At 37.1% G+C, this 21,670-nt stretch overlaps 6 protein-coding genes across 12 annotated transcripts in view; 2 read left to right on the top strand and 4 right to left on the bottom strand.

Moving 5' to 3' along the window:
* Positions 1–1,268: 1,268 nt before the first annotated feature.
* On the bottom strand, positions 1,269–3,182 carry LOC111458907 (transcription factor HHO2-like). The gene is made up of 5 exons (XM_023101768.1): positions 2,660–3,182; positions 2,337–2,572; positions 1,943–2,243; positions 1,789–1,865; positions 1,269–1,699 (listed from the first exon to the last, which is right to left on the bottom strand). Exons 1-5 carry the CDS (start codon positions 2,796–2,798, stop codon positions 1,397–1,399), a joined length of 1,056 nt encoding a protein of 351 aa, XP_022957536.1. The 5' UTR covers positions 2,799–3,182; the 3' UTR covers positions 1,269–1,396.
* A 1,800-nt stretch (positions 3,183–4,982) lies between these two features.
* LOC111458585 (AP2/ERF and B3 domain-containing transcription repressor RAV2-like) lies at positions 4,983–6,201 on the bottom strand. Its single transcript, XM_023101333.1, has one exon. It carries the CDS (start codon positions 6,094–6,096, stop codon positions 5,068–5,070), a length of 1,029 nt encoding a protein of 342 aa, XP_022957101.1. The 5' UTR covers positions 6,097–6,201; the 3' UTR covers positions 4,983–5,067.
* Positions 6,202–10,472: 4,271 nt separating this feature from the next.
* LOC111458586 (probable galacturonosyltransferase-like 3) lies at positions 10,473–11,753 on the top strand. The gene has a single exon (XM_023101335.1). The coding sequence runs from the start codon at positions 10,487–10,489 to the stop codon at positions 11,486–11,488; it is 1,002 nt and encodes a 333-aa protein (XP_022957103.1). The 5' UTR covers positions 10,473–10,486; the 3' UTR covers positions 11,489–11,753.
* A 2,327-nt stretch (positions 11,754–14,080) lies between these two features.
* LOC111458587 lies at positions 14,081–14,584 on the top strand. 4 transcript variants are annotated; one of them, XM_023101339.1, is made up of 2 exons: positions 14,081–14,174; positions 14,241–14,584. In XM_023101339.1, the coding sequence occupies exon 2, from the start codon at positions 14,241–14,243 to the stop codon at positions 14,388–14,390; it is 150 nt and encodes a 49-aa protein (XP_022957107.1). In that variant the 5' UTR covers positions 14,081–14,174; the 3' UTR covers positions 14,391–14,584. The 4 variants fall into 4 exon arrangements, with proteins under 4 accessions (XP_022957107.1, XP_022957106.1, XP_022957105.1 ...); XM_023101338.1 differs by having other exon boundaries at positions 14,086–14,191; positions 14,231–14,584; XM_023101337.1 differs by having other exon boundaries at positions 14,087–14,180; positions 14,217–14,584.
* A 2,620-nt stretch (positions 14,585–17,204) lies between these two features.
* On the bottom strand, positions 17,205–20,501 carry LOC111458552 (SUPPRESSOR OF GAMMA RESPONSE 1-like). The gene is made up of 6 exons (XM_023101295.1): positions 20,088–20,501; positions 19,133–19,274; positions 18,846–19,032; positions 18,282–18,775; positions 17,798–18,172; positions 17,205–17,715 (listed from the first exon to the last, which is right to left on the bottom strand). The coding sequence occupies exons 1-6, from the start codon at positions 20,093–20,095 to the stop codon at positions 17,659–17,661; spliced, it is 1,263 nt and encodes a 420-aa protein (XP_022957063.1). The 5' UTR covers positions 20,096–20,501; the 3' UTR covers positions 17,205–17,658.
* Positions 20,502–20,882: 381 nt separating this feature from the next.
* The window catches only part of LOC111458553, a 1,285-nt gene continuing 497 nt past the window's right edge, over positions 20,883–21,670 (bottom strand). The window contains exon 2 of one of the 4 annotated variants that reach the window (XM_023101296.1): positions 20,883–21,634. In XM_023101296.1, coding sequence (XP_022957064.1) covers positions 21,067–21,630 — 564 coding nt within the window. In that variant the 5' untranslated portion in view covers positions 21,631–21,634 and the 3' untranslated portion in view covers positions 20,883–21,066. Of the gene's footprint in view, positions 21,666–21,670 lie in introns of all 4 variants that reach the window. The other 3 variants (XM_023101297.1, XM_023101298.1, XM_023101299.1) reach the window with 3 other exon arrangements.

Genomic DNA, 21,670 nt, shown 5'->3' with positions numbered 1-21,670 from the left:
TACTTCAAATTTATATTTAAAAAACGATTGTGAGTCGTGACCTAATGGTCAATGATGGTAATGCAGCAACGATTTGTGCTCGGCAACAACAAGTGCTAGTTGCTAGAGATTGGTAGCAATAGTCATTGGTGGCAAGAGGCAACATGTAACAGCCTAAATCTACCGTTAGTAGATATTATTTGCTTTAGCCCTTTATCTATCATCATTAATCTCACGATTTTAAAATGTCTCTACTAAGAAGAGGTTTCCACACTCTTACAAGAGATGTTTCGTTCTCCTCTCTAACCGATATGGGACTTCACAATCTAGCGTTCTCGTTAGCATAGTGTCTGATTCTGATTATTTGCAACATACGATCAAACTATGAAAAAGTAAAGCCTTCACTTAAAATGCTCGATAATACTTTAGTAGTTATGGACCTATATTTTATGTGTATTTTGTTTTAAGCGTCTTCTTCCGTCGAACAAGAGGAAGAAGACAAGATTTAGCAAAGAAAGGGATATGTTTTGGCCTTTGTCTTCTCTTTTAAGGAGGTGGGTTTAGTGGGATGTTAATTTTGTAGGAGAAGAAGTAAGTATTAAGTTGGAAACCTTATCTTAAAAGAAAAGATAAGATCCAAAATTCCGACTTTTTAACTAACCATTTTCGTTCACATTCAACCTCCATTTATACTCATCTTTTACTCAATTTTGGTCCTTCAACCATCACTCAAAATCAAACCTTTATATGCCGACAAATATCATAATTACATTTTTGTGGTAACGAGGCAGCGATTATGTGTCAGATGTTCTAATTCAGTGAACAAATCAATGGTGTGAAATTTGAACTTTACGGGTCATGTTTGAGAGATACAATTTAGAAAACTTGAGCCAAAAATACATTGATAACCATTTTAGAGAAATGAACGTTATAACCTAAAAATAAGTAGACAACAATAACAACTTTGATGACGCTTAATCTATGCAGAATTAACAACTAGTCACATCTTGGAACATTTTAGCAATGAGAGACATTATTTTTGGTGACGGGTCATACATTTGTGTATTTACACAACATGAAATGATAAATGTTTATCTAACATGAAAGCAAGTGAAATAGGATTGCAATGGAGAACACGTCCTAGACGAGCATGACCGAGACATCCGACATCGTAAACCGGATTTATGTTTTAGTTTATTTTCTCCAAATTTTGTTGTGATAATTACGTGATTGAAGCAATAATTTTTATGGATTGATAAACAGGAGTTGAAAAGGACAAAGAAGAGGATAAAGGAAATCCAAGAATGGGGAAAGAAACCTCACGTGAAAATGTTGATGTATACCACATGCTTTATCAATACTTACAAAACTTTTACACCACTCTCCAACATTCAACAAAAATGTCCAAAACTACAATCTACGCCGCCGACGGCGAGGTTGTGGTGGTGTGAGTCGAGGAAGACATCACCGGCGAATTCGATTGAACAACTCCGCCGCTCTGCCTCCCCTTCCCTTCCTCTGCCGTCATCTGCCGTCGCACCGCCGTTGCCACCGGAGCATAAATCCCATTTCTCGATTTCGCTGTTGTCGCTACTGTGTACTTCGGTGGAGGCGGCGGCACCCATGAGCTTCCGACCACCACGAATTGCTGCGGCGATGAGGAGCTGCCGCTGTCTTGCATTGCAGAATTTGTGGGCCTTCTTGCGTGCAATCGGTATTTCTGAGATTAAATTAACAACAGAACAATCAAACTTCTGATATAAATTACAATTAAAAAATAAATTTGTATAAATTAATTGCGATATGAACCTGTAAATGGCTTTTAACTTCATCGTTGGTGAGCCCATCAACCTTCATTAACTCTCTGATTTGTTTCGGCGTAGCAACTGTAATTAAAAACACGTAAGAACAAATCCCTTCACAAAGAAGAAAGAAAAAAAGAAACACGAATTTGTTTGTGTACCATGAGGGCCGCCAAGCTGTTGAAGTGCGTGAACGAATCGCCGGTGTAACTCCGACGACCAGCACCGCCTTTGTTTTCTCCGAGTCTGAGATTCCTTTTCCTCTCGTTTACTAGTCTCCGCCGTCGAACTCGTCGTCGCCTCACGAATCGGAGAAGAGCCGACTATTTTAGCGACGTCCACCGCCGCCTCTAGTTTTAATGGAGTGGTTTTCCCCTTCTGAAACGGCTGAAAAGCACCGCCACCGCCACCGCCATTGTTCTTTACCTCAACAGCAGACGACGCCGTTTCCTTAACAACATCCTGCAAAAAGGGAACAAATTTAACAAAACTTTCCCAGAAAGTTCTCGCTCGTTCTCTGTTTATCGAAACAGAGTAATGATGATGAAATTGTACCTCTGTAATGGGAGATTCCGGTGATTGATTCCAAAGCTGAGCCGTTTTAAGCCAATCCGATCGACCCACTTCGTTTTTCTCTGGTTGTAACAGCTCATCTTCTTCATTTTCAAAATGGGAATCAACAGACGCTCTGTTAATCGGGATAAACTCCTCCAAAACAGGGCCATCGCTGGAAGTATGTTCAGAGCTCTCTGTTGACACCCCAGATAACTGCTGCCGGCAAGAATCAATAGCTGCAAAAAAGGGGGAAACAAATCGTACCCAAAATTAAACAAAACAAGTAAGAGAAAAAGAGAAGAGTAATTGGAAGATAGAATTACCTCTTGTGACAAGCTCCAAACAAAGGGGAAGTTCGCGCTGGAAGACCTGAATTTTGCGACGTTCTTGATCCAGAGCATCAGCATAGTGCCTCAAATCCATTCCGACTCGAATATCCAGAAAATTATCAACGAAACCCATGGCAGAAAACGAAAGAAACCCAGATTGATTTAGAAGTGAAAGGGGGGGTTGGTTTATTTAAGGAAGGAGTAGGTGGGGCGATCGAAAATGGAACATAGAAAAATCCGAAGGGAGCAATGAGAAAGAACTGGAAAGCGGAATAATGGAATCTATAGAATCAAGAAAAGGAATAAACTTGGGGAAAACAATAGAGAAATAAAGAAGAGGAAGAGAATGAATAATGGGGTTAATAAAATCCCAAAATTCAGAAACTCAACATAATGGAGTTTCTGGAGAGAGAATCAATGGAGGATTCTAGAGAGAGAGAGAAGAAGAGAGGGATTGGTCGAAGTCGTGGCGTCGCATATAACATCGAATCTTTCCGATTGGAGGTTTAGGGTTCGGGTCTTGTAGATTCGTGGAATTTTATTCTTGTTTTTTTCGATATATATCTGTGGGCTGTTAATGACGTCATCACCCCCCATGACTTTTTATTACTACTAGATAAGATCAAAGACTAATTAATATCATTTTCTCTTTTTCTTTTTTAATCTTATATTTTCCAGATTTTTCTAACCAAATTTGGATACCTAATGGGATTTTTTTGTTATCCTTTCGGATCATTATTTACATCCTTTTGCCTTGCCATCTCACACAATCCCATCCAAGTATCCAACGTCCTCATTTGCACACTTTCTAGTATTTAATTCTAATACCATTTGTAACTCGTTGGATTGCATGGACTTTGATATCACATTAGGTACAAACCAATTGGAACAAGATAAGTAAACCGACCATCTTATAAAAAATGGAAAGTAACGTAGAATCCTCGTCGGACGTATCTAGATTATGTTTATATATATGAAATGTTTATTTGATTCAGTATCCGAAATGGTTTATGAATAATAAAGTTGGGAGTACTTCTTGAGAGTGTACTTGCAACTATTAATGCAATGTGTAAGTAAGTTGTAGTACACAAATTCATAAAGGTTGTACAAATTTCACTATCTCTGTACTACGGCTGCATATCATATGAGTATCATTAGCATAGTTTTATCAATAATATTTAATTTTAAATTATTTATACTAAAAAGGTAAGTAAAAAAAAAAAAATATATATATATATATATATATTCAAATTGCAATACACGCGAGATTGTGAGGGGTATACAGTTATCAATATTGGGCCGGCCCGGTGACGCTTGCAGGGATGGGCCATTTAATTAGTCAGGCTTCAAATAGTTTTGGGCCGGCCCATTTAGTTTGAACACATTCATTGAATAGAGATTGGAATAAGGAATTTGTGAGCATAAATTGAAAGGTAGAAAACATTTTGGAAATAAAAAATTAAAATTGGTAATAATAATAATAATAATAAAAAGAAAAAGGAGAAGGTACAATTTTTTTTTTTATTGGTTCCTGGCAAGTATTAACATATTCAACAATTCACGTAGAGTGGTTGGAATGTGTCATTTTCATAAATTATTCAGATCATATGATATGCATTTCATTTATTAATACTCACTCAACACACAACTTTTATGTCAAAACAACAAGAACAGGTAAAACAAATAGGAGGGAAAATGGCTAAATTAATACAAAAATGATGGGTACATGTCAATTATGCATTTAAATTTTCGGATAATTTTTAATTAAGGTCAAAGAGTATTTTGTATTAATTTAATTAAAAACGAACATGTAGTAATTAAAAAAGAGGTATTTGAATGTGGAAAAGTGGTCCAATATGAGGGGGTTTTGGTCTTTGGAGGAGGCAAAGTTGTGAACGAGAGTAAGTTTGTCAGTTTGCTACAACTTTTATAATTCTTTATATATATATATATATATATATTTATATGCCTATTGCATTTTACAAGTTTAAAGCAATGATTCTTTCTTCAACTTGTTCATTTTTTTTTTCTTTCCTTTAATTTCTTTTTTTTTTTTTAAATGAGTAACAGATAATTTATAAATTTAGGAATGAGAAATCAATTTATACCATAGAATTAGATTTTTGAAATCTTCCAAAATTAGAAATAGAATCAAATGAAGCATAAACAAAATATGTGCAGAAAAGGAAAGGATTGGAATTGATAATCAAGTGCAAAATACACTAATTTCAAATCAATTAAGTGAATAAATGATTCTTCAGATTTGTGCCAAATCAAAAATAAATAATCAAATATATAATTAGATTTGCCAATTAGGTTGGAAGGTTCAAATTTTTTTCTCTTTTTATACAATTAAAAGGAAGAAAAAAAGGAAGAAAAAAAGGAAGAAGGAAATTTGTTGGTTACAATGCTCCGACTATCCTTTGTTTTTTGGTACATTGAAAAGCGAGAAATTCCAATTCTCTCCTCTTCTCGCCGCACCCAGTGTTTGGCGAAGAAGCTTTGACGATGTCAACTCCGAAGAGTCGGACGATGTGAACCGGGTTCATGTTGGGGTCGGTTGTGGGCGACGCCTTTCTGGACTTCCATTCGATGTACAGCTGTTTGTCCTGTCCGGGAGATTTGAGGAAGCTCACAATGTCACCGGCTTTCAGATTCTTTTCTTTCACGAACCGGCTCCACCCTTTGGTTAGCACGTAGCTTTGGCTACTATTCCAATACGAGTAACGGAACCGCCACACTTTGCCTCCTCCGTCCTCGAAGTTCAACAACAGACCTTTCGAGGAAGCGGTGGAACCGGTTTGGAGAGGGAAGTTTTTCTCGGCGTGTTGTTTTGGGATGACGAGACGGTTCAATTTTCCTACATCGCTTGGGGTTACGGCTTTTTCGAATAGAAGTTCGCGAGCGTCCGAATCCAACCCGGACAACGAACGGTTATGTTTGCGATCTAAACCGGATAACCCGGCGTTTCGTTTGCTTTGATGGAGCTCGTGTAGGTAGGTGTGTTTACGTAGCATGTCCACGATCTCTGCTTTGGAATGGGAGTTGAGGAAGGCCGATACGTCGTCGTCGTCGTCTTCATCTTTAAAATTGGTGACAGCGTCACGGCCGCGGAAGCGTTGGGCAGCGACATCGTATGCACGTGCTGCTTCTTCCTCTTCATTGAAAGTCCCCAACCATACTCTCTGATGCTTCTCGTAAATCTGTGCGCCCCAGCGGCCGTTGGGCTGTGGGACCACTCCTTTGAAACGGGAGGAGGGCAATTTCCGTGACTCCGCCTCGACGCCGCATGAGTCAGAGTCGAGAACAACACTAGTGAAGCCACTCCCGACGCGGCAGAGACTAGTCTCCGGCGGTGGAGATTTGAGGAGGGGGAAATTTGTGGATTGGGATTCAGTGGAAGTGGTTTGGTCAATGCAAATCCCGTCCATGGGAAACTGAGGGAGAGAAAAGTAAGAGGGGAGAATGGGAATGAAGTGGAATGAAGTGGAATGGGGCGTTGGGGGGAAGGGTGGATTTATAGGGTGGACTTCAAAATAAAATAAAATAAAATAAAATAAAAAAGAAATAAAGAAAGAAAGTGGATATTTATGGAAAAATATGGGTCAACTGTAGGGGGAAGGGAGAAGTGGGGGCGAACAAGTTGATGGGGTTCACATGAGACCCTGGACCGTGTTTTCCCTCTAGTAGTTCATCCCCCCTGAAACTTCCCTCAATTCTCTCTCCATCTTTTATAACATATTTTTTTAATTAAAATATTTCCCCATGTGGGATGTATCTTTTCTGATTCTCATACTCATACTGATTCTGCTGCGCCTCCCGCCGCCTGCTGCTGCTTCTTCTTCTTCTTCTTCTTCTTCTTTCTCATATATCTGCTCTATGCTTCTGGTTACTACCAACCACAATAATTACCTCTTTAAATAATAATATTATTAATATTAATTTTCCCCTTATGGTTTTTTTTATTTTTTATTATATTATATGCGAAAATAAAAAGGAAAATAGGAAGCGTCCAAGTGTCGGTAGAAGAAGAAAGAAAGTGCTTATTTCAGAAATTTAGTTCCCACTAGGATGGGGGAGTGGGCCCTTGAGTTTCACAGGGATTGGATTTCCATCCCATAGCCTCTCCATACAAATCCACTAACCTCCAAACGAACCCCTAATTCCACCGTGTCATCCTCTTATTCGTTTGTCCTTATTGCCTAGGTTCATCTTAGTCACCCACCAGATTCCCCCCACTTTTTTTTTTTTTTTTTTCTTTTTCACAAAAAAAAAAAAAAAATTTAATTTAAGGAACAAAAAACATCCCCATTCTATTGTTTCCAGCCCAGCGCTGACATGTCATCCTCTCGACTCGACTCAACTAAGCTTATCTTCTTTTCTTGTGTTCTTTGCATCACACCTCCAATAATTCCCCTTCTCCCCCGATCTCCACCGTCCCTCCTTCCTCTCAATCAACGGCCCTCCACCGTCTCGATCCAATGGTTTCTTGGGCCCCACTCCAACGCGCGAATGAATCCTTTTATATACATAAATTGGCTGATGTATGTACGGAAATGTCCTGGGTTTTCCCCTGGGCCCCCACCTGCATTTCTTTTTTTCTTTTTTTTTTTTAAATTTAAATAAATTCATTATTAAATCCCGGCGTCCTTGTGACTCACGGTTGGGGTGTCACTCAAATTTAAGCTTCCTATTGCCTTTGTCTTTTAGGTACTCATTCCATATTCTTGTTTCTTCAACTATGCACATTATTTCCAACACTGTTCTTCCATCGAACCCACCCGAACCATACCAACAAATCATGCATTCAAAATTTTTGTACGACTCATTTCTAGGAATAGTAATTATCTTGAAAAAAGATAATGTACTTTTTGTAATCTACAATTAATTAATTGAATAGTTGTAATATTGTATAGGAACACAGCTAAATTGATCGACTAACTTTTGAGTGGGATTTCCGTAGCGGTACACTTTATTGGATGCCTTTAATTGATTATGGTTTTTTGAGAGCGCAACTTGTTCTCACCAAGTAGCTTTTCAAACCACAGATTTTACCAAACACTTGTTGTAGCTTCACAATGAATATGACAAGTAATAAAAATAAATAATTATATTCAGAAAAAAAAAATATATATATATATATATATATAAATTATGGTGACGTGGCAAACTAACGCGGATTAAGGCACGTGAGGACAGAACAACATTAATTTAAATTATTGTTTTATTCTAAACAACATGAAAATTGCTGGACTACGTGGTGAGTGGCTATATTAAATCCTCCAATCACTTTCACGCAAACATCCACATCACCCATCTTAGCTAATAAACAACAAATAATTAAAACCTCTATTATGGTATTGGTGGTCACTTGTATTTTTTTTTTTCCCCCACGATCCAATAATATTAATATTATTAATTATGGAATATAAAATATCCTGCCATAAAATTTTAATTAATGCTGTCACCAATTTAGCTCAACTTGTTGTCCTTTCAAGGAATATAATATCATTTTTTTTTTAAATTTCATCTGCCACTTTATGAGTTAATAATTCATATAAACACTATTGGTTTTATACATTGTGAATCATACCAAATTCGAACTTTATCTTAACCAACATCATATTAATTATTTTTTAAATATATTGGATTAAGAAATTATAATAGGAAAAATTAAAAATATATATTTGGAGTGAAAAATGTAGCCAATGATGAGGTGGTGTTCAAAGAGATGAGGTTGTGGGTGGCTGCTTTTGTTGACTGCAACAAATCTTAATTGTGATTGGTTGTACAAGTGGGGCCCACTTTGAGGACTCTGTATACCACATAGGCATCATACCATGCGTCTTCTCTTCTCCTTCTCTTATCTCCTATTGGTGGAGATTGGAGAGGATAAGATACATAATTTCATTTTCTTTTTCTTTTCTTTTTTTTTTCTTTTTCCATCCATAAATTCAACACCTAATTCATGCTTTATCCAAGATAATTTTGTTTTTTACTTAAACAATGGATCAAATTATGATCATTTAACAATTCTCCTTCTTCTTCGTTTACTTAATATCATATTTTTTCTTGCTTTAGTTGACCTAGAATATGAAATTCATTTCCAATAATTTTTATTGATTAAAATTATTCTCAGAGTTAAAAGACTAATAGAATTATATAAATCAATTCTTACGTTGTTTTTTAATTATATTTTTTTTAAGAAAAAAAAAGATCGAGACAAGAGTCAATCAAATAAAAAGTAAGCCATTCAAATTAAAATTTATTAAGTATTCTATGTACGTCAATAAAAAAATAAAAAAATAAAAAAGAATTCTAGTATGTCACAAATTCTACATAAGCGTCCAAAGCTTATTATTATTTTTCATTCAAATCTATACACAGAGTTAATCGCATTATTTAAAATTGCATAGTTTGAAATGGATTGAATGAATGTGAGATATGCATTAATGTGCAACCCATTTCCTACGAGTAAATTACTTATTTGTCCTTGCCCTTGATATATATATATATGTGAAATAATTTATGAATATTTGGATTTGATTTAGTCAAAGAATGGGGACGGATGGAGATTGAATGCATGCATGTGATTTGTTTGGGAATGTACTTTGTTACTATAAAACACAACAATAATGTACAGAAATGCATGTACTACAAACAATTATTTCATACCATTTATAAAAAATATATATATATAGAAAATTATAAATAAATAATATTCCCAGTTTGTAATTCCCACGGTTAGTGTTTACCACAAACAAGGAAAAAAGTATTTATTTGATGAAAAATACAAAATAAAAATGAATAAATGGTTTGTTTTACAGAAAATGAAAAATTGTGGTATAATAAGTAATAAACTCTGTTTTGGTTTTAGATTTGTAGAACCCACATTTTATTTAATACTTTCCTGTCGTAAAATTTGGTGTAAAATAAAGCATAATATTAAACTCTTTTTTTAATCAAACTTAATCATATTGGGCTTTTACGGGCCGGCCCATTCAACCACTTAATTTAAAAGATGAACCAAAAAGATAGTTTGTTTTAAATAGCCCAAACTCCGAAACTGTGGGCTCAGACGAAAAGGCTTCCAAATGAAGCGCATTCTGGAGGATGATGGTAATTATTTGTATCTACCAAGGGTATAAACGGAAAGTAATATATATATAACTTGGGTATTCTTGGCAACACATTAATTCGCTGCTATAAATAGGAAGGGAAGAAAGAAAATGTAAATAAAAAGATTTAATTAATTGCAGGCATTTACAATACCATAAATAAAACATTAGGAGGAATGATAAAATATTTTGTACGCTACATTAATACGACACACGTCAAAATTAAATTCCAACAAATCAAGACGCAAGTGGCTGTCCAATCCCAGCATTTCATACCCCCCACCCACCCATGTCTGACGGTGACGATTATCACAGCGCTTAATCCAACGGTCTCAATATAGTGTCGTTGCATTAACAGCACCGATAATTTGGTGTTTTTGTCACGGGATTTCAATTAAGTCAAATGTTTAGTATAAGCAAATTTGCTTCCCATCAGAACCGTTCATTTCGAATTAGACCAATCGTACGGCTCTTGATGAAAGCTCTTTTAGGCACGTCCACACAATTTCAAAACCCCGACCATAGTCACGGCGATGAATGAAATGAGGTCATTTCAATTTCCAGCCTGGCTTCATTTGTCCTTTTAATATTCCAGCCCCACCAAAAAGTAATTCATTCTGAATTCCCGATTTTACCCTTCTCTTCTTCTCAAATGCTTCGTCTTCCTTTTCCACATCTCGAAAAAAAGGAAAGAAAAACCCTAATGGCCTTTCTGGTTCTACTCTTCTTCATCGCCGTAACCGTATGGGTTCCGTCGACGGTCGTCGCCGGTGACCTTCCGGTGTTTAGAGAAGCGCCGGCATTCCGAAACGGTCGAGAATGTCTCCGTACGACGAAGCCATCCGTCATCCACATCGCCATGACTTTAGACGGTACGTACCTTCGGGGATCGGTGGCCGGAGTGTTTTCAGTACTTCAGCACTCATCCTGCCCGGAAAACATCGTGTTCCATTTCATCGTCACTCACCGGCGGTTAGAGCTTCGGCGTATTATCACCACCACATTCCCCTACCTGAACTTCTATCTCTACCATTTCGATTCAAATCTGGTAAGAGGAAAAATCACCTACTCCATTCGACGAGCTTTAGATCAGCCGCTGAATTACGCGAGAATGTATCTAGCGGACCTATTACCAACCACCGTCGGAAGAATCATCTACTTCGATTCAGATCTGGTGGTGGTGGACGATGTAGCGAAGCTTTGGAAAATCAATTTGGGGAATCACGTGCTGGGAGCGCCGGAGTATTGCCATGCAAATTTCACGAATTACTTCACCCCGAAATTCTGGTTGAATTCGGAACACGCGGCGGCGTTCAAGGGGCGGAAAGCGTGCTATTTCAACACAGGGGTGATGGTTATCGATTTGGAGAAATGGAGGGAAGGGAAGTACACGGAAAGGTTGGAGAAATGGATGAGGATTCAGAAGAGGAACAGAATTTATGAGTTGGGATCGCTGCCTCCATTTTTGCTCGTTTTTGCTGGCGATGTGGAAGGAGTAGCGCACCGGTGGAACCAACATGGGCTGGGCGGGGATAATCTGAAAGGGGTTTGTAGGAATCTTCATCCTGGTCCAGCCAGTCTACTCCATTGGAGTGGGAAGGGGAAGCCATGGCTCAGATTGGATGCCAAGAAGCCATGTCCACTCGACAGCTTATGGGCTCCTTACGATCTTTCTCGTCATTCCTCTCTGTTTTCTGATAATTGAAGTCGCCGGAGGAAGCTCTGCCGCCGGTGACGGCTCATTAAGCTGAGCTCATGGTTCAACCGTGGGGCGCGTCGGCCTGTTGGGTTGGTTGTATTTTGGGCTGGGCTACAGCCTGCAACATTGTAAAAACGGATTCCTTTTTTCTTTTATTTTTAGACAAAATGATTTTTTAGGTTCAAACGATCTCTGTGATGTGATGTAGATTGAATCAGTGACTGCAATCATATGCTTTCTTTTAATCCAACTCATGAAATTAGTGAGTGAATGAGTGATGTTGTAAAGTTTTTATTAAAATTAATGGATTAATTAACGAAAGTTGAATACCTTAATCATTAAACTATACACATATGTACATTAAAAAAGAAGGCCCAAAAAGGCCCATTGGTTCGGCCCAAAGGTAAAGCAGCCCAATTTGATGTATTAAGAAGGCCCAAAAAAATAGAAACATGGGCACATGCGAGACGCACGTGCACACTATTCCACCGACTTTGTTTCCATATTTGCGTTGAGACGGGATACACGTGCAACGATGACCCTTATTTATGGATGATATATTTAAATTTAAATCTCTCTGTTTTTTGTTTTTTTTTTTTCAAGATAAAATTTAAATATATGAGTTTGTTATATTTAAGGTGCCTAATCTAGTAAACAAGAACATTAAATTATAAGACATGAAATGTGTGGCAAGTAGTGGTAGTATTTATTGTACAAAAAATAAAATAAAATTTAGGGAAGATTGAAAGAAAAGAGGGGATGAGACCCCATATTCTTAAATGCAGTAATGTGGGGTTTGAATATTTAAAAAGGAAAAGAAAAAAAGGAGGATCCACGTGGGGGAGTTTTGGTATGTAGCGATTGATGGGACGAAGGGAAACGTGAAGGGCAAAGCAAATGAGAAGGGGAAGAAGTTCACGTGCAACTCTGACCCTAAACAGCAACATTCCCAAACCCTAAACTCTTCTGAAACCCTAAAATTACCCTAAACTCTTCTGAAACCCTAAAAACCCTAAACTCTTCTGAAACCCTAAAATACCCTAAACCCTAAACTCTTCTTAAACCCTAAACCATTCTGAAATGTTAGGGTTTTATTGTTGGAGATGGGCAGAGTGGTAAAGGAGGATATGATCCCAAATGAGGTGCCCTGTCTTCTCTGTTTTATTTTATTTGCTTACAATTGCCTCGAAATTTCAGTTGCAGATCTGTTAGGGGGAAAAAAAAAACAAAGAAAAAAGTTGGAGGACGACCTTTTTGAAAATGGTGCGTGTGGGATTTCACTTCAAACTCCCCCAAAAGCCAATCAAATAGAATACCCATTTCCAACTATGGGCTCCAATATCGATATCAATTATTCAAATATATATGAAACCCCCCAACTCCAAACTCTCAACATTTACGTTACCCTTAACATTACATATACTAAACCCATATATTTTAATCATTCATACCAAAAATATACATAGTTTATAGTTTAGGTCCCATTTATTTGATACCACATTTCAATAATTCATTTTCCCCCCAGCTAACCAAAGAATCAGAAATGGGAATAATGCACCCAAAACAACCACTTTAATTTCTAATTATTATTATTATTATCATTATCATTATTAGGTTGAGCTCTCAATTCCTCATCATATTATACCCCTAATCCCTGCAATAAATTCCGCATTCCCAATAATTTATTTCCAAATAAATAAGCATTATGATTTTTTTAAATATAAAAACTACTTGAATCAATTTGATTAGAGTTATTAAAAAAAAAACAACTAAAGATTAACGCATTTATTAATATATACTCATTAAGAAATAGATATCTAGCATCTCATAAAAAGTAAATAAATCAAAATTAAATATTCATATGACATAACGACCTATAATATGACATATAATATGATGTTAGGAGAAGACGAGGGTGAATCTTAGATGATTGAATTGGGGTTATAGAGATGAGACAAAATCGAAAAAAGAATGCAAGCTTGGTGGCGTTGTTGGTTGAATGGGCGACCCACTGTGCTGGTGGCTGGTAGACCTCCCCCATGCTCTTAAATATTCTTTGTCCTCTAATTTCCTTACCATAAAAACTCCCTTTTTCTTTTCTTCTCTCATTTAGATACAACGTATGTGTAATTTATATTCAATTATATGTGCATTATCGTGTATTGTTTTTGTCTCTCACAAATGGTTCATTGTCTTTGTGCTTCACTTTCCAAAATCAATATTTTTTAACAAAAAAATTATTAGGATAAGATCAGTCTCACTCACTCATATCATTCTATATATTCTACTTAGCTTGGACTATATATATATACACGCAATAAATTCAAAATATATAATATCATCTGATTGCCATAAAACTATAGCATTAATTAATATGATTTTGTATGAATTTTAATTTTATGAAACTATAGCTCAAATTTTGAAAAATGTTTACATGTATATAAATAATGTGAATGATAGTTAAAGGTGGGGCCGAGGTGAGAGCATTGGTCTGGTGGGTATGGGGGACACATGAGACTCTAACACGCTCCACGCGATGCATTAATAATTATTATAATAAAATGAATAAAAATGGAAAAAGCCAACTAAGTCCTGACTCACACCCACTCCCTGTTTCTATATAAGAATCCTCCATTTGTGTTTCCCCTTCTCAAATCCAACCAAACAAAAACAAATCTTCTTCAACAACAAGATCAACAACTTCAAGAACTTCAACAACTTCAACAACTTCAAGAACTTCAAGAACTTCAAGAACAAGATGAAGATGAACAGCGGCGGCAGCAGCATTGGAGGTTCCAAAAGGAGGCTTTCCAGCGGCAGAGGGCTGGGTGGAGCTGTAAGAGAGCAAAGGGCAAGGCTTTACATTATAAGGCGTTGCGTTATAATGCTTCTTTGTTGGCATGATTGATTCTCATTATATATATATTTTTTTTTTTGTACATCCTATCCCCTTCATACAATTCATTTTCTTCTCCACTTGGGACACAATTTTGTATTGCCTAATAACATTGTAAATGTTGGCATCAATTATTACTATTATTCAACCTCTCCATTATTACCCTCCTTTGAGTTTGGTACCAATTGCATGCGAATTTGATACTCATCTGGGGCTGTGGGTACTCAATTCAAAATTCAACAATGAAATTGGAAATAATGTGGTTGGATTCTCCACACCCACCCACCTGCTCACTGCTCTTCTTTTTTAAATTCACTTTTACCCTCTCAAAATTAAACCTTCACCACTTGGATTTCTCCCTTTTTCCCCCCCTCTTTATCGCTTTTTCTCTGCCCTTTACTTTTGTATTCCTATTTCCCATTCAAATCTTACATCATCTTCATTGGATGCTAGCTGGTTAAAGCTTCCGTAAAGAAACCATATATTTGGTTACTTTTTGAAGAATTTAAGTTCAGGTTTATTTCTCGTTGATATTATAGGGGTTAGAGGGTTAATATCCAAACCAAACTTCATGGGGTTTTTCTATTAATTAATAAACTCAATATTAATTTCATTGATTATTGATATAATTAAATCAAATGTTGAAACCCCTATTGTTTAAAGTTTACAAGATTTTGTTTGGTTGATACCCTATTAAGCTAGAAGGATTCTAAAAGCTGCATACTTTTGGGATATTGGAATCAGATAAAGTTATATACTTTAACCATGATTCAATCAAGCTAATCTATCCAATCAAAGTGATTCTTTATAATCTTTGATAACATCTTCAACACTACCATACATCATAAACAAAAACTATTACACCATCTTAATTGAGATCAGTAAAAAAAAGAATCGATAATTTAAGGTACGCCCATTAATGATATAAGAATTTAAAGTTCGTGATAAGATATTCATACGAGTTGGAGTTGGAGTTGGAGTTGGAGTTGGATTTTGACTACTTTCGTCCAAATTAACGTCCCCATTCCTTTTTGGTCCTTTCAGACAGCACACCAAAATAATTTAACTATTCATTTACTTTGTCATCTTCTTCTACAACTTTACACAAAATAATTACATGACAATAATTAATTAGCTGTCGAATGTTTAAAAGAAATAGTCTTGCGAAGATCTGGAGCCAAAAATAAAATCACGAGCATTTATATTCAAAGTGGATAATATGATGAAAGGCGTGTATTTAATAGTAGTAAATATTTTAGGATTGGTGTGGGTCACCATTTGAGAGTCGTTGGCGGTCAAAAAGGGGTTTCAATTATTGCCCTTTTCTTTGCATAAGCCAGTTGTCTCTTGTGCAACCACCGACCAATCTCTTTCTAATATTTTCTCCTAATTTGCCTTTCATTTTCCCCAATCCTTTTGGATTAACTAATAATATTACCTTTAAATTTTCCAATTTTCATTCATTACAAGATTTATAGCCTGCCTACCTAACTATTCACATCATGCTCTCGAAATCTTTTGTATTCTAGACTTGTCATGTAGCTCTATCATTCGACAACATGTGTTTAGGCCTAATCTATAGTAAATTCATACTATACCTACACTTTAGAGTATACATGGACGTGTACCACGCTTGCACAAGATTCTTTTTAAACTTCACATCATGAGCTCAATTATTAGAATGGTAATAAATTTAAACAATTTATTCTTTTAAATATATTCTTAGAGATAATAATATTTGTGAATACTAAATAATCATTCCATTATCCAAACTATCCATAGCATAATATAAATGTTCCTTATAAAATGTCCCTCCAAAACTTTGCAATATGTCCACCACAAATCTATTAATCATGGAATTCAAGGCTTACAACCTTATCCCTTTCTTGTTTTTATCACAAACAGGTGGCAATAGCATTCTTCTCATTTTTATTTCAGTAATATACAAAATTATTTCTTTTTTTTTTGGACTATTTGGCAGTTTTTTGCAGAAATATCTGCATTGATAAACAATAGAAATCACATATATTTTATATAAAATCGGTATATCATTCATCAAATTTCAACCAAACCGACCATGTTTTTAAAATATATTACAAACCGTTCTGCATTTTTTTATTTATTTTTAAAATAACATAATCCCACAAAGGTTAGACATTTAGACAAACAAATTTTTTCATTTTTGACAAGAGGCAACATTATGTCGTGAATTTTAATATTCTTTAAGAGACATACATTAAATATTGATTTAATTACATATTAATGATTAGAAATACCGAATTCCTGTTATTCCATTTATTTATACTAATTAAATAAAATAAGTTAATTATTATTATTATTTTTTTTCTTCCAACTTTAAAATTTCCTCTTTTAATTTTTGAAATTGGGAAAATATTTTTTTGAAATTGGGAAAATAATTACGATTAGTGACACGTGGTGGAATCAAGAAGATTAGAGAAAGTGAAAAGGAAATGTTATTCTGGTGTCGGCCACACAGGAGAGTAGCACCTCTGACAGGGAAAACGACAGAACGTTAGAACGTGGTTGGTCAAAACAGCAGGCTTATCAAGTCCACGTGTGCTTCCCAATCTGTTGGCCCACCACAGCCGTCTGATTCTTCCATCAAACGGTGGGCCTTCCCTCCCACATCCTCCATCTCTTCATCAATTCATCAAAAATCTACTTATCTTTCAACGACTATAAATTATTAAATACAAGTCGAACTCCATGTATACTTACATTCTTGGTTTATCATTACTTAAATTTTGACATAACCTTAAGCTTATGAGATCGCCCAACCTAACGAGTTCGATGATAATATTAAAAGCTCGAATCAAATCAAATGGTTTAAAGATTAAAAAATCTAATAATTCTACACCGCCATTGTCAAATCACACGAGAAACGTGTGGAAAGATGGAGATGATGAGAAAGAGAAGGGAGGGAGGGACCAAAATGGTGGACGCAGAGGCACCCATCCAATACGCCTGTCGACACAGCAACACGCAGTCGGGCCGGGCGACACCCATTTTCTTTCATTTTACAGCCCATTGTGTTGGGCAGCTCATGTGATCACCAATTTTAGAACAAACACAGGCTTAAAGTTGTGAACTTGGGATCGACCCCTCCTCTGTTTTTCTTTACAAATGTCTTGTTTTTTTTCAATGTTCCATAACAAATTCAACACAAGCTTAAGGGAGTTTAAGGAGTGTCATTGAGCAAATGTCAGCCAAAACATCACCACTTTCGAGTTTCTCAAAACAGATGCAGAATCCACGTTATTTACTCATCCGCCGCCTTGCCACCCCAAGCCAAGAAACTTTCTTGCGACCCGAAATCCTGTTACAAGAACAAAGAAACGTCATTTTACTTCAAAGTAATGAACTCAACTGGGTGTAGTAGAATGAAGGTTTAGACATACAAGCTGACTAAGTCTGAACTCTGGAGGTGTGTCAAGTTCGATGTTTGCAGGATCAAGGACAAGATTTTGACACTCTTCTATATCCTTCCTTAGATCATCTGCTCCTAATTTTGCATATTCAGAAAAGCAAGACTTGCTCCCTGATGCGCCGTGGTTGTTAGCGTTCCCGTCCCTAGGGGGAGACTGGCTCTGAAAGATATCATCACACAGAGACAATGCTTCCACAAGTTGTTGGGAGTCCAATATGTTCTGTGACTCTCCTTCCCACCATTTCGGTTCTTCCTCGATTCGATTTTCGTCATCGTCAATCACTTCCTCAGAGCAACCTTCTGGTTTGTTCATATCACATTTGTCTTTCTCAAATTCAGGTTGAACCTGGTAATAAGCAGACTCGTTAGATTGGAACAAGAGGTGACCATCCTTTTTCAATATCCATATTAATCCAATTCATATGCATATCACAAAAATGAAGACTTTCATGTACCTCAGCAAGGTCCCTAGTGGAAGTGATTACAGAATCCTGTTCCGGATCGACATTCACACATCTACTTTCGACGCGAGGAGGCTCGGGAGTCGCAGACTTAGGAGTGCGGGGATCGACTTTTATAGCATCAATGATTTCAGGAACTTCCTGTTCAATAACTTCACCTTGCTTAACATTTTGTTGCTGGTAAAATATTTTGGAAATGACATATTCTCCATCTCTCTCGTCTTCCTCCGTCCCTAAGTGATATTGGTGCATAACCCAATTGGTTTTCTCAGCTCTACCTCCTTTGGCAAAGCTCATGTATAGAACCATGATCTTCTTGCACCCTTTTTGAACCCCATCAATGACCACTGGCTTTGTCCTTCCAGTCTTATGCCACCGAACGTCTCCAAAATCATCGTCTGTTATCTTCCTACGCTTTCGAGTTCCAGTATTGTATGCCTTGATTGCTCTGTGAAAGAAGTGGGATACACTGCCATCTTGCTTAACACCTGCATTATATTAAACAAAAAGTTAGTAGTATCATGTTGAACAATTGGTATTCATCCAGTGATGACAAACCTGGTAATTTTTGAGGATGAGTATAACATATGCCATCATCTTCAACGACTGTTGGTATAAACTCATCGATGAACGGATGCGGCCTTGAACCACCAATGCCAACTTTGGCTAGCAGATGCCATATAATTTCTTGATCAGAAGGATCAAATTTTACACCTCTAGGTAATCCTGGCCACTCATGAGCAACCTACAAACAAAGAGATTTCAACTGCTCTAAGAACCAACAAGAACAAGACCTAATCAAAATCACCAGTAACTTTGTATTAAATAAACAGTTGAAGTTATACATCACTGTTATCAATTGTATGAAGGCAATTTGGACAACTTCTGCTGGGGTTGCTTTCCCATTCAACACTTCGAGGATTGTTTGTTCCAGATGCACTCTTAATTTTTGTTGCAATTCTATTGCTGTCTACCAACCATGAAGGTCTGCATAAATCAAACATAACACCCAGAAGTCAAAACCATGAGCTGTTTAGAGCTCCAATGCATAATGCAAACAAGTTATGCCCCATGATGAAAATATCCATCAATCTTTATCAAATTATAGAATCAAAAAAAGATAGTTTTTGTAGTGTTTACAGCAAGACTTTGAAGGGGTATCTTAAACTTAGACTGTTCTAGTAGCTCCACAAGAACACACGCTGAAAAACATATCAGGAGGAGAACGAGAAGCAAGAAAATGGAAGTTTAGTAATAAGATGTTATGAATCATGGAACTCCTAAACGGTATGATATTGTCCGCTTTGAACCTAAGCTCTCATGGCTCTGCATTTGATTTTCTCAAAAGACCTCGTGCCAATGGAGATGTATTCCTTACTTATAAACCCATGATTAAACCCCTTAATTAGCACGGTTACTCTCCCAACAATCTTCAACATAAGATGCCTCTGTTTTCGGTACAGGAAAGTGTGTTTCAGTTTCAGATGCCTCAAAACAAAGGATGTAAAGGGTATATCTACGGTTATATTGTACAAAATACCATGAACCAAGCTTTCCTAAGAAAAAGCCCCTCGAGGACCATAGCAATAGCATCATTCTGAGCATGTTAACAGGGACAGGAAAACCGAAAACCTAACCAAGTTGTGCATTTACGACCACTTAACTTGGTTTTAATGTAATCCCAGATTAGTAACTAACTCGAATCAAGCAAGCGAATGATGACTATCAAAGATAAACAGACCCCAACACCAGATTGCAAGGAAAAGAATGATCCAAAAGTTGTGAAAATGAAAGGGGTACCTAGCCATGGAAGCCGGCGAATGGGGAGATCGAGATCCAAAAGTGTTATTTCTCCAATCGTAGTTGCTTCATCTACTTTAGATTGAAGAACCGACGTTCGGGTTCCGAAAAAATGGAGGCCAAGTGACTGTTCTACCTGTCGATGATGGAAACTGGAAAGGGTCTGCTTTCTACTTTTCCCAACGCAAGAAATTGAAAATTGAATAGGAAATATGGAGGAAGTTGGGAAAGGTTGAATTAAAAATGCACGACAGCCTTCAGCTTTTGCAGTGGGAGGGGTTTAGATTCTGTGCAACTCGGTCATATGTTTTTATCCGACGACTTGGCGTTGACTTCGATTATCGTTGGTTGTTCCGCTTGTTGTGTGGACGATGATCAGCCTTTCCACTTGATCAGGTGCGACCAATTTTACATATGCACACACATGAACGCAAGTCCAAAAATATGTTTTTTTTTCTTTTGGGGTTAAATTTTAAAGTCTATCATACAATGGGTTTTGGGCTGGTTTTCTATAAGAACCCAATAAAATTAAGGGCTTTGAGAAAGGAATGTAACTTGAATCCAGGACCAAAAGCCCAACCAAGGATCCACGGTCTCTGAATCACCATGTCCGGACGACAAAGACAACGATGACGAACCCAATGGCTCCGCTGCTTCTACAATTAGCGCTACCCATTATTTTGTTCGTTCCTCGTAAAAGAACAAGTTCTTTACTATCTGTTTGGGAAAGTAAAAAAATGTTTATAGTCCAAATAAAATAGTTAGATAAAACTCGGCACAACGGAGAACGGGGGATGGCAACAGCATTTTCAAGGTTTCAACTAATTTTTATCCAGAAAGCATAACCATGAACAAAAATGAATTTCCACTGTGTAATCAAAATACAAAGGAAACAAAAAACGAACCAATTTCTATATGCAACTGCGGCATCTGTATCTACTCCTAACGCAAAACATAAATTAATCGGCGACGTTTCTAACTATTGAGCCGGCAGAGATTCTTGCCGCCAGAGAAAATCCGAGTTATCCAACGCATCAGAACACAGATTCGAATACTCCAACAGCCCATCCAAACCCACATACTCGGCCGCGTGGCTGCCGCTGAACATATCTCCGGCTTCCAGTTCGAAAGCGTCGTAGTTCGGGATCTGATCCTCAAACCTCCACATCTCACTGGTCTCAGACGAATCGGTCGTTACTCGAGCAAACTCGGTCGCTTCGTCAAACTCCTGTTGGCTATTCGAAGTAACTGAAGGCGGTAGACCAAGCTCGTCGTCGGAGGCTTCCAAGAGGTAGCCTAACTCCGGCTGAGACTCACCGGAATCCACCGTTAAATCCACCACCGGCACCGGAGAAGACGACGCAGTAGCAATTTCTTCCTCGAAACTCCTCATCAACGAGTCGAGATCGGGAGTCGCCGGTTCTAGATTGGACTCGTCGAGAAAACCTAGAAGGTCATCTCTAAGCCGCTTCACCTCCGGCGAACCGACCTCCGAGTCGGCCAAGTCGTCCCAATCCCGCTTCTTCGAGTTCTGATTCTCCATAGATTAAAAAAAAAAAAAAAAAAAAAAAAAAAAAAAAAAA

Source organism: Cucurbita moschata, unplaced genomic scaffold (genome assembly GCF_002738365.1).
Source record: "Cucurbita moschata cultivar Rifu unplaced genomic scaffold, Cmos_1.0 Cmo_Scf00021, whole genome shotgun sequence".
Taxonomy (NCBI): Eukaryota; Viridiplantae; Streptophyta; class Magnoliopsida; order Cucurbitales; family Cucurbitaceae; genus Cucurbita; species Cucurbita moschata.
This window is presented reverse-complemented; position numbering and strand designations above follow the sequence as displayed.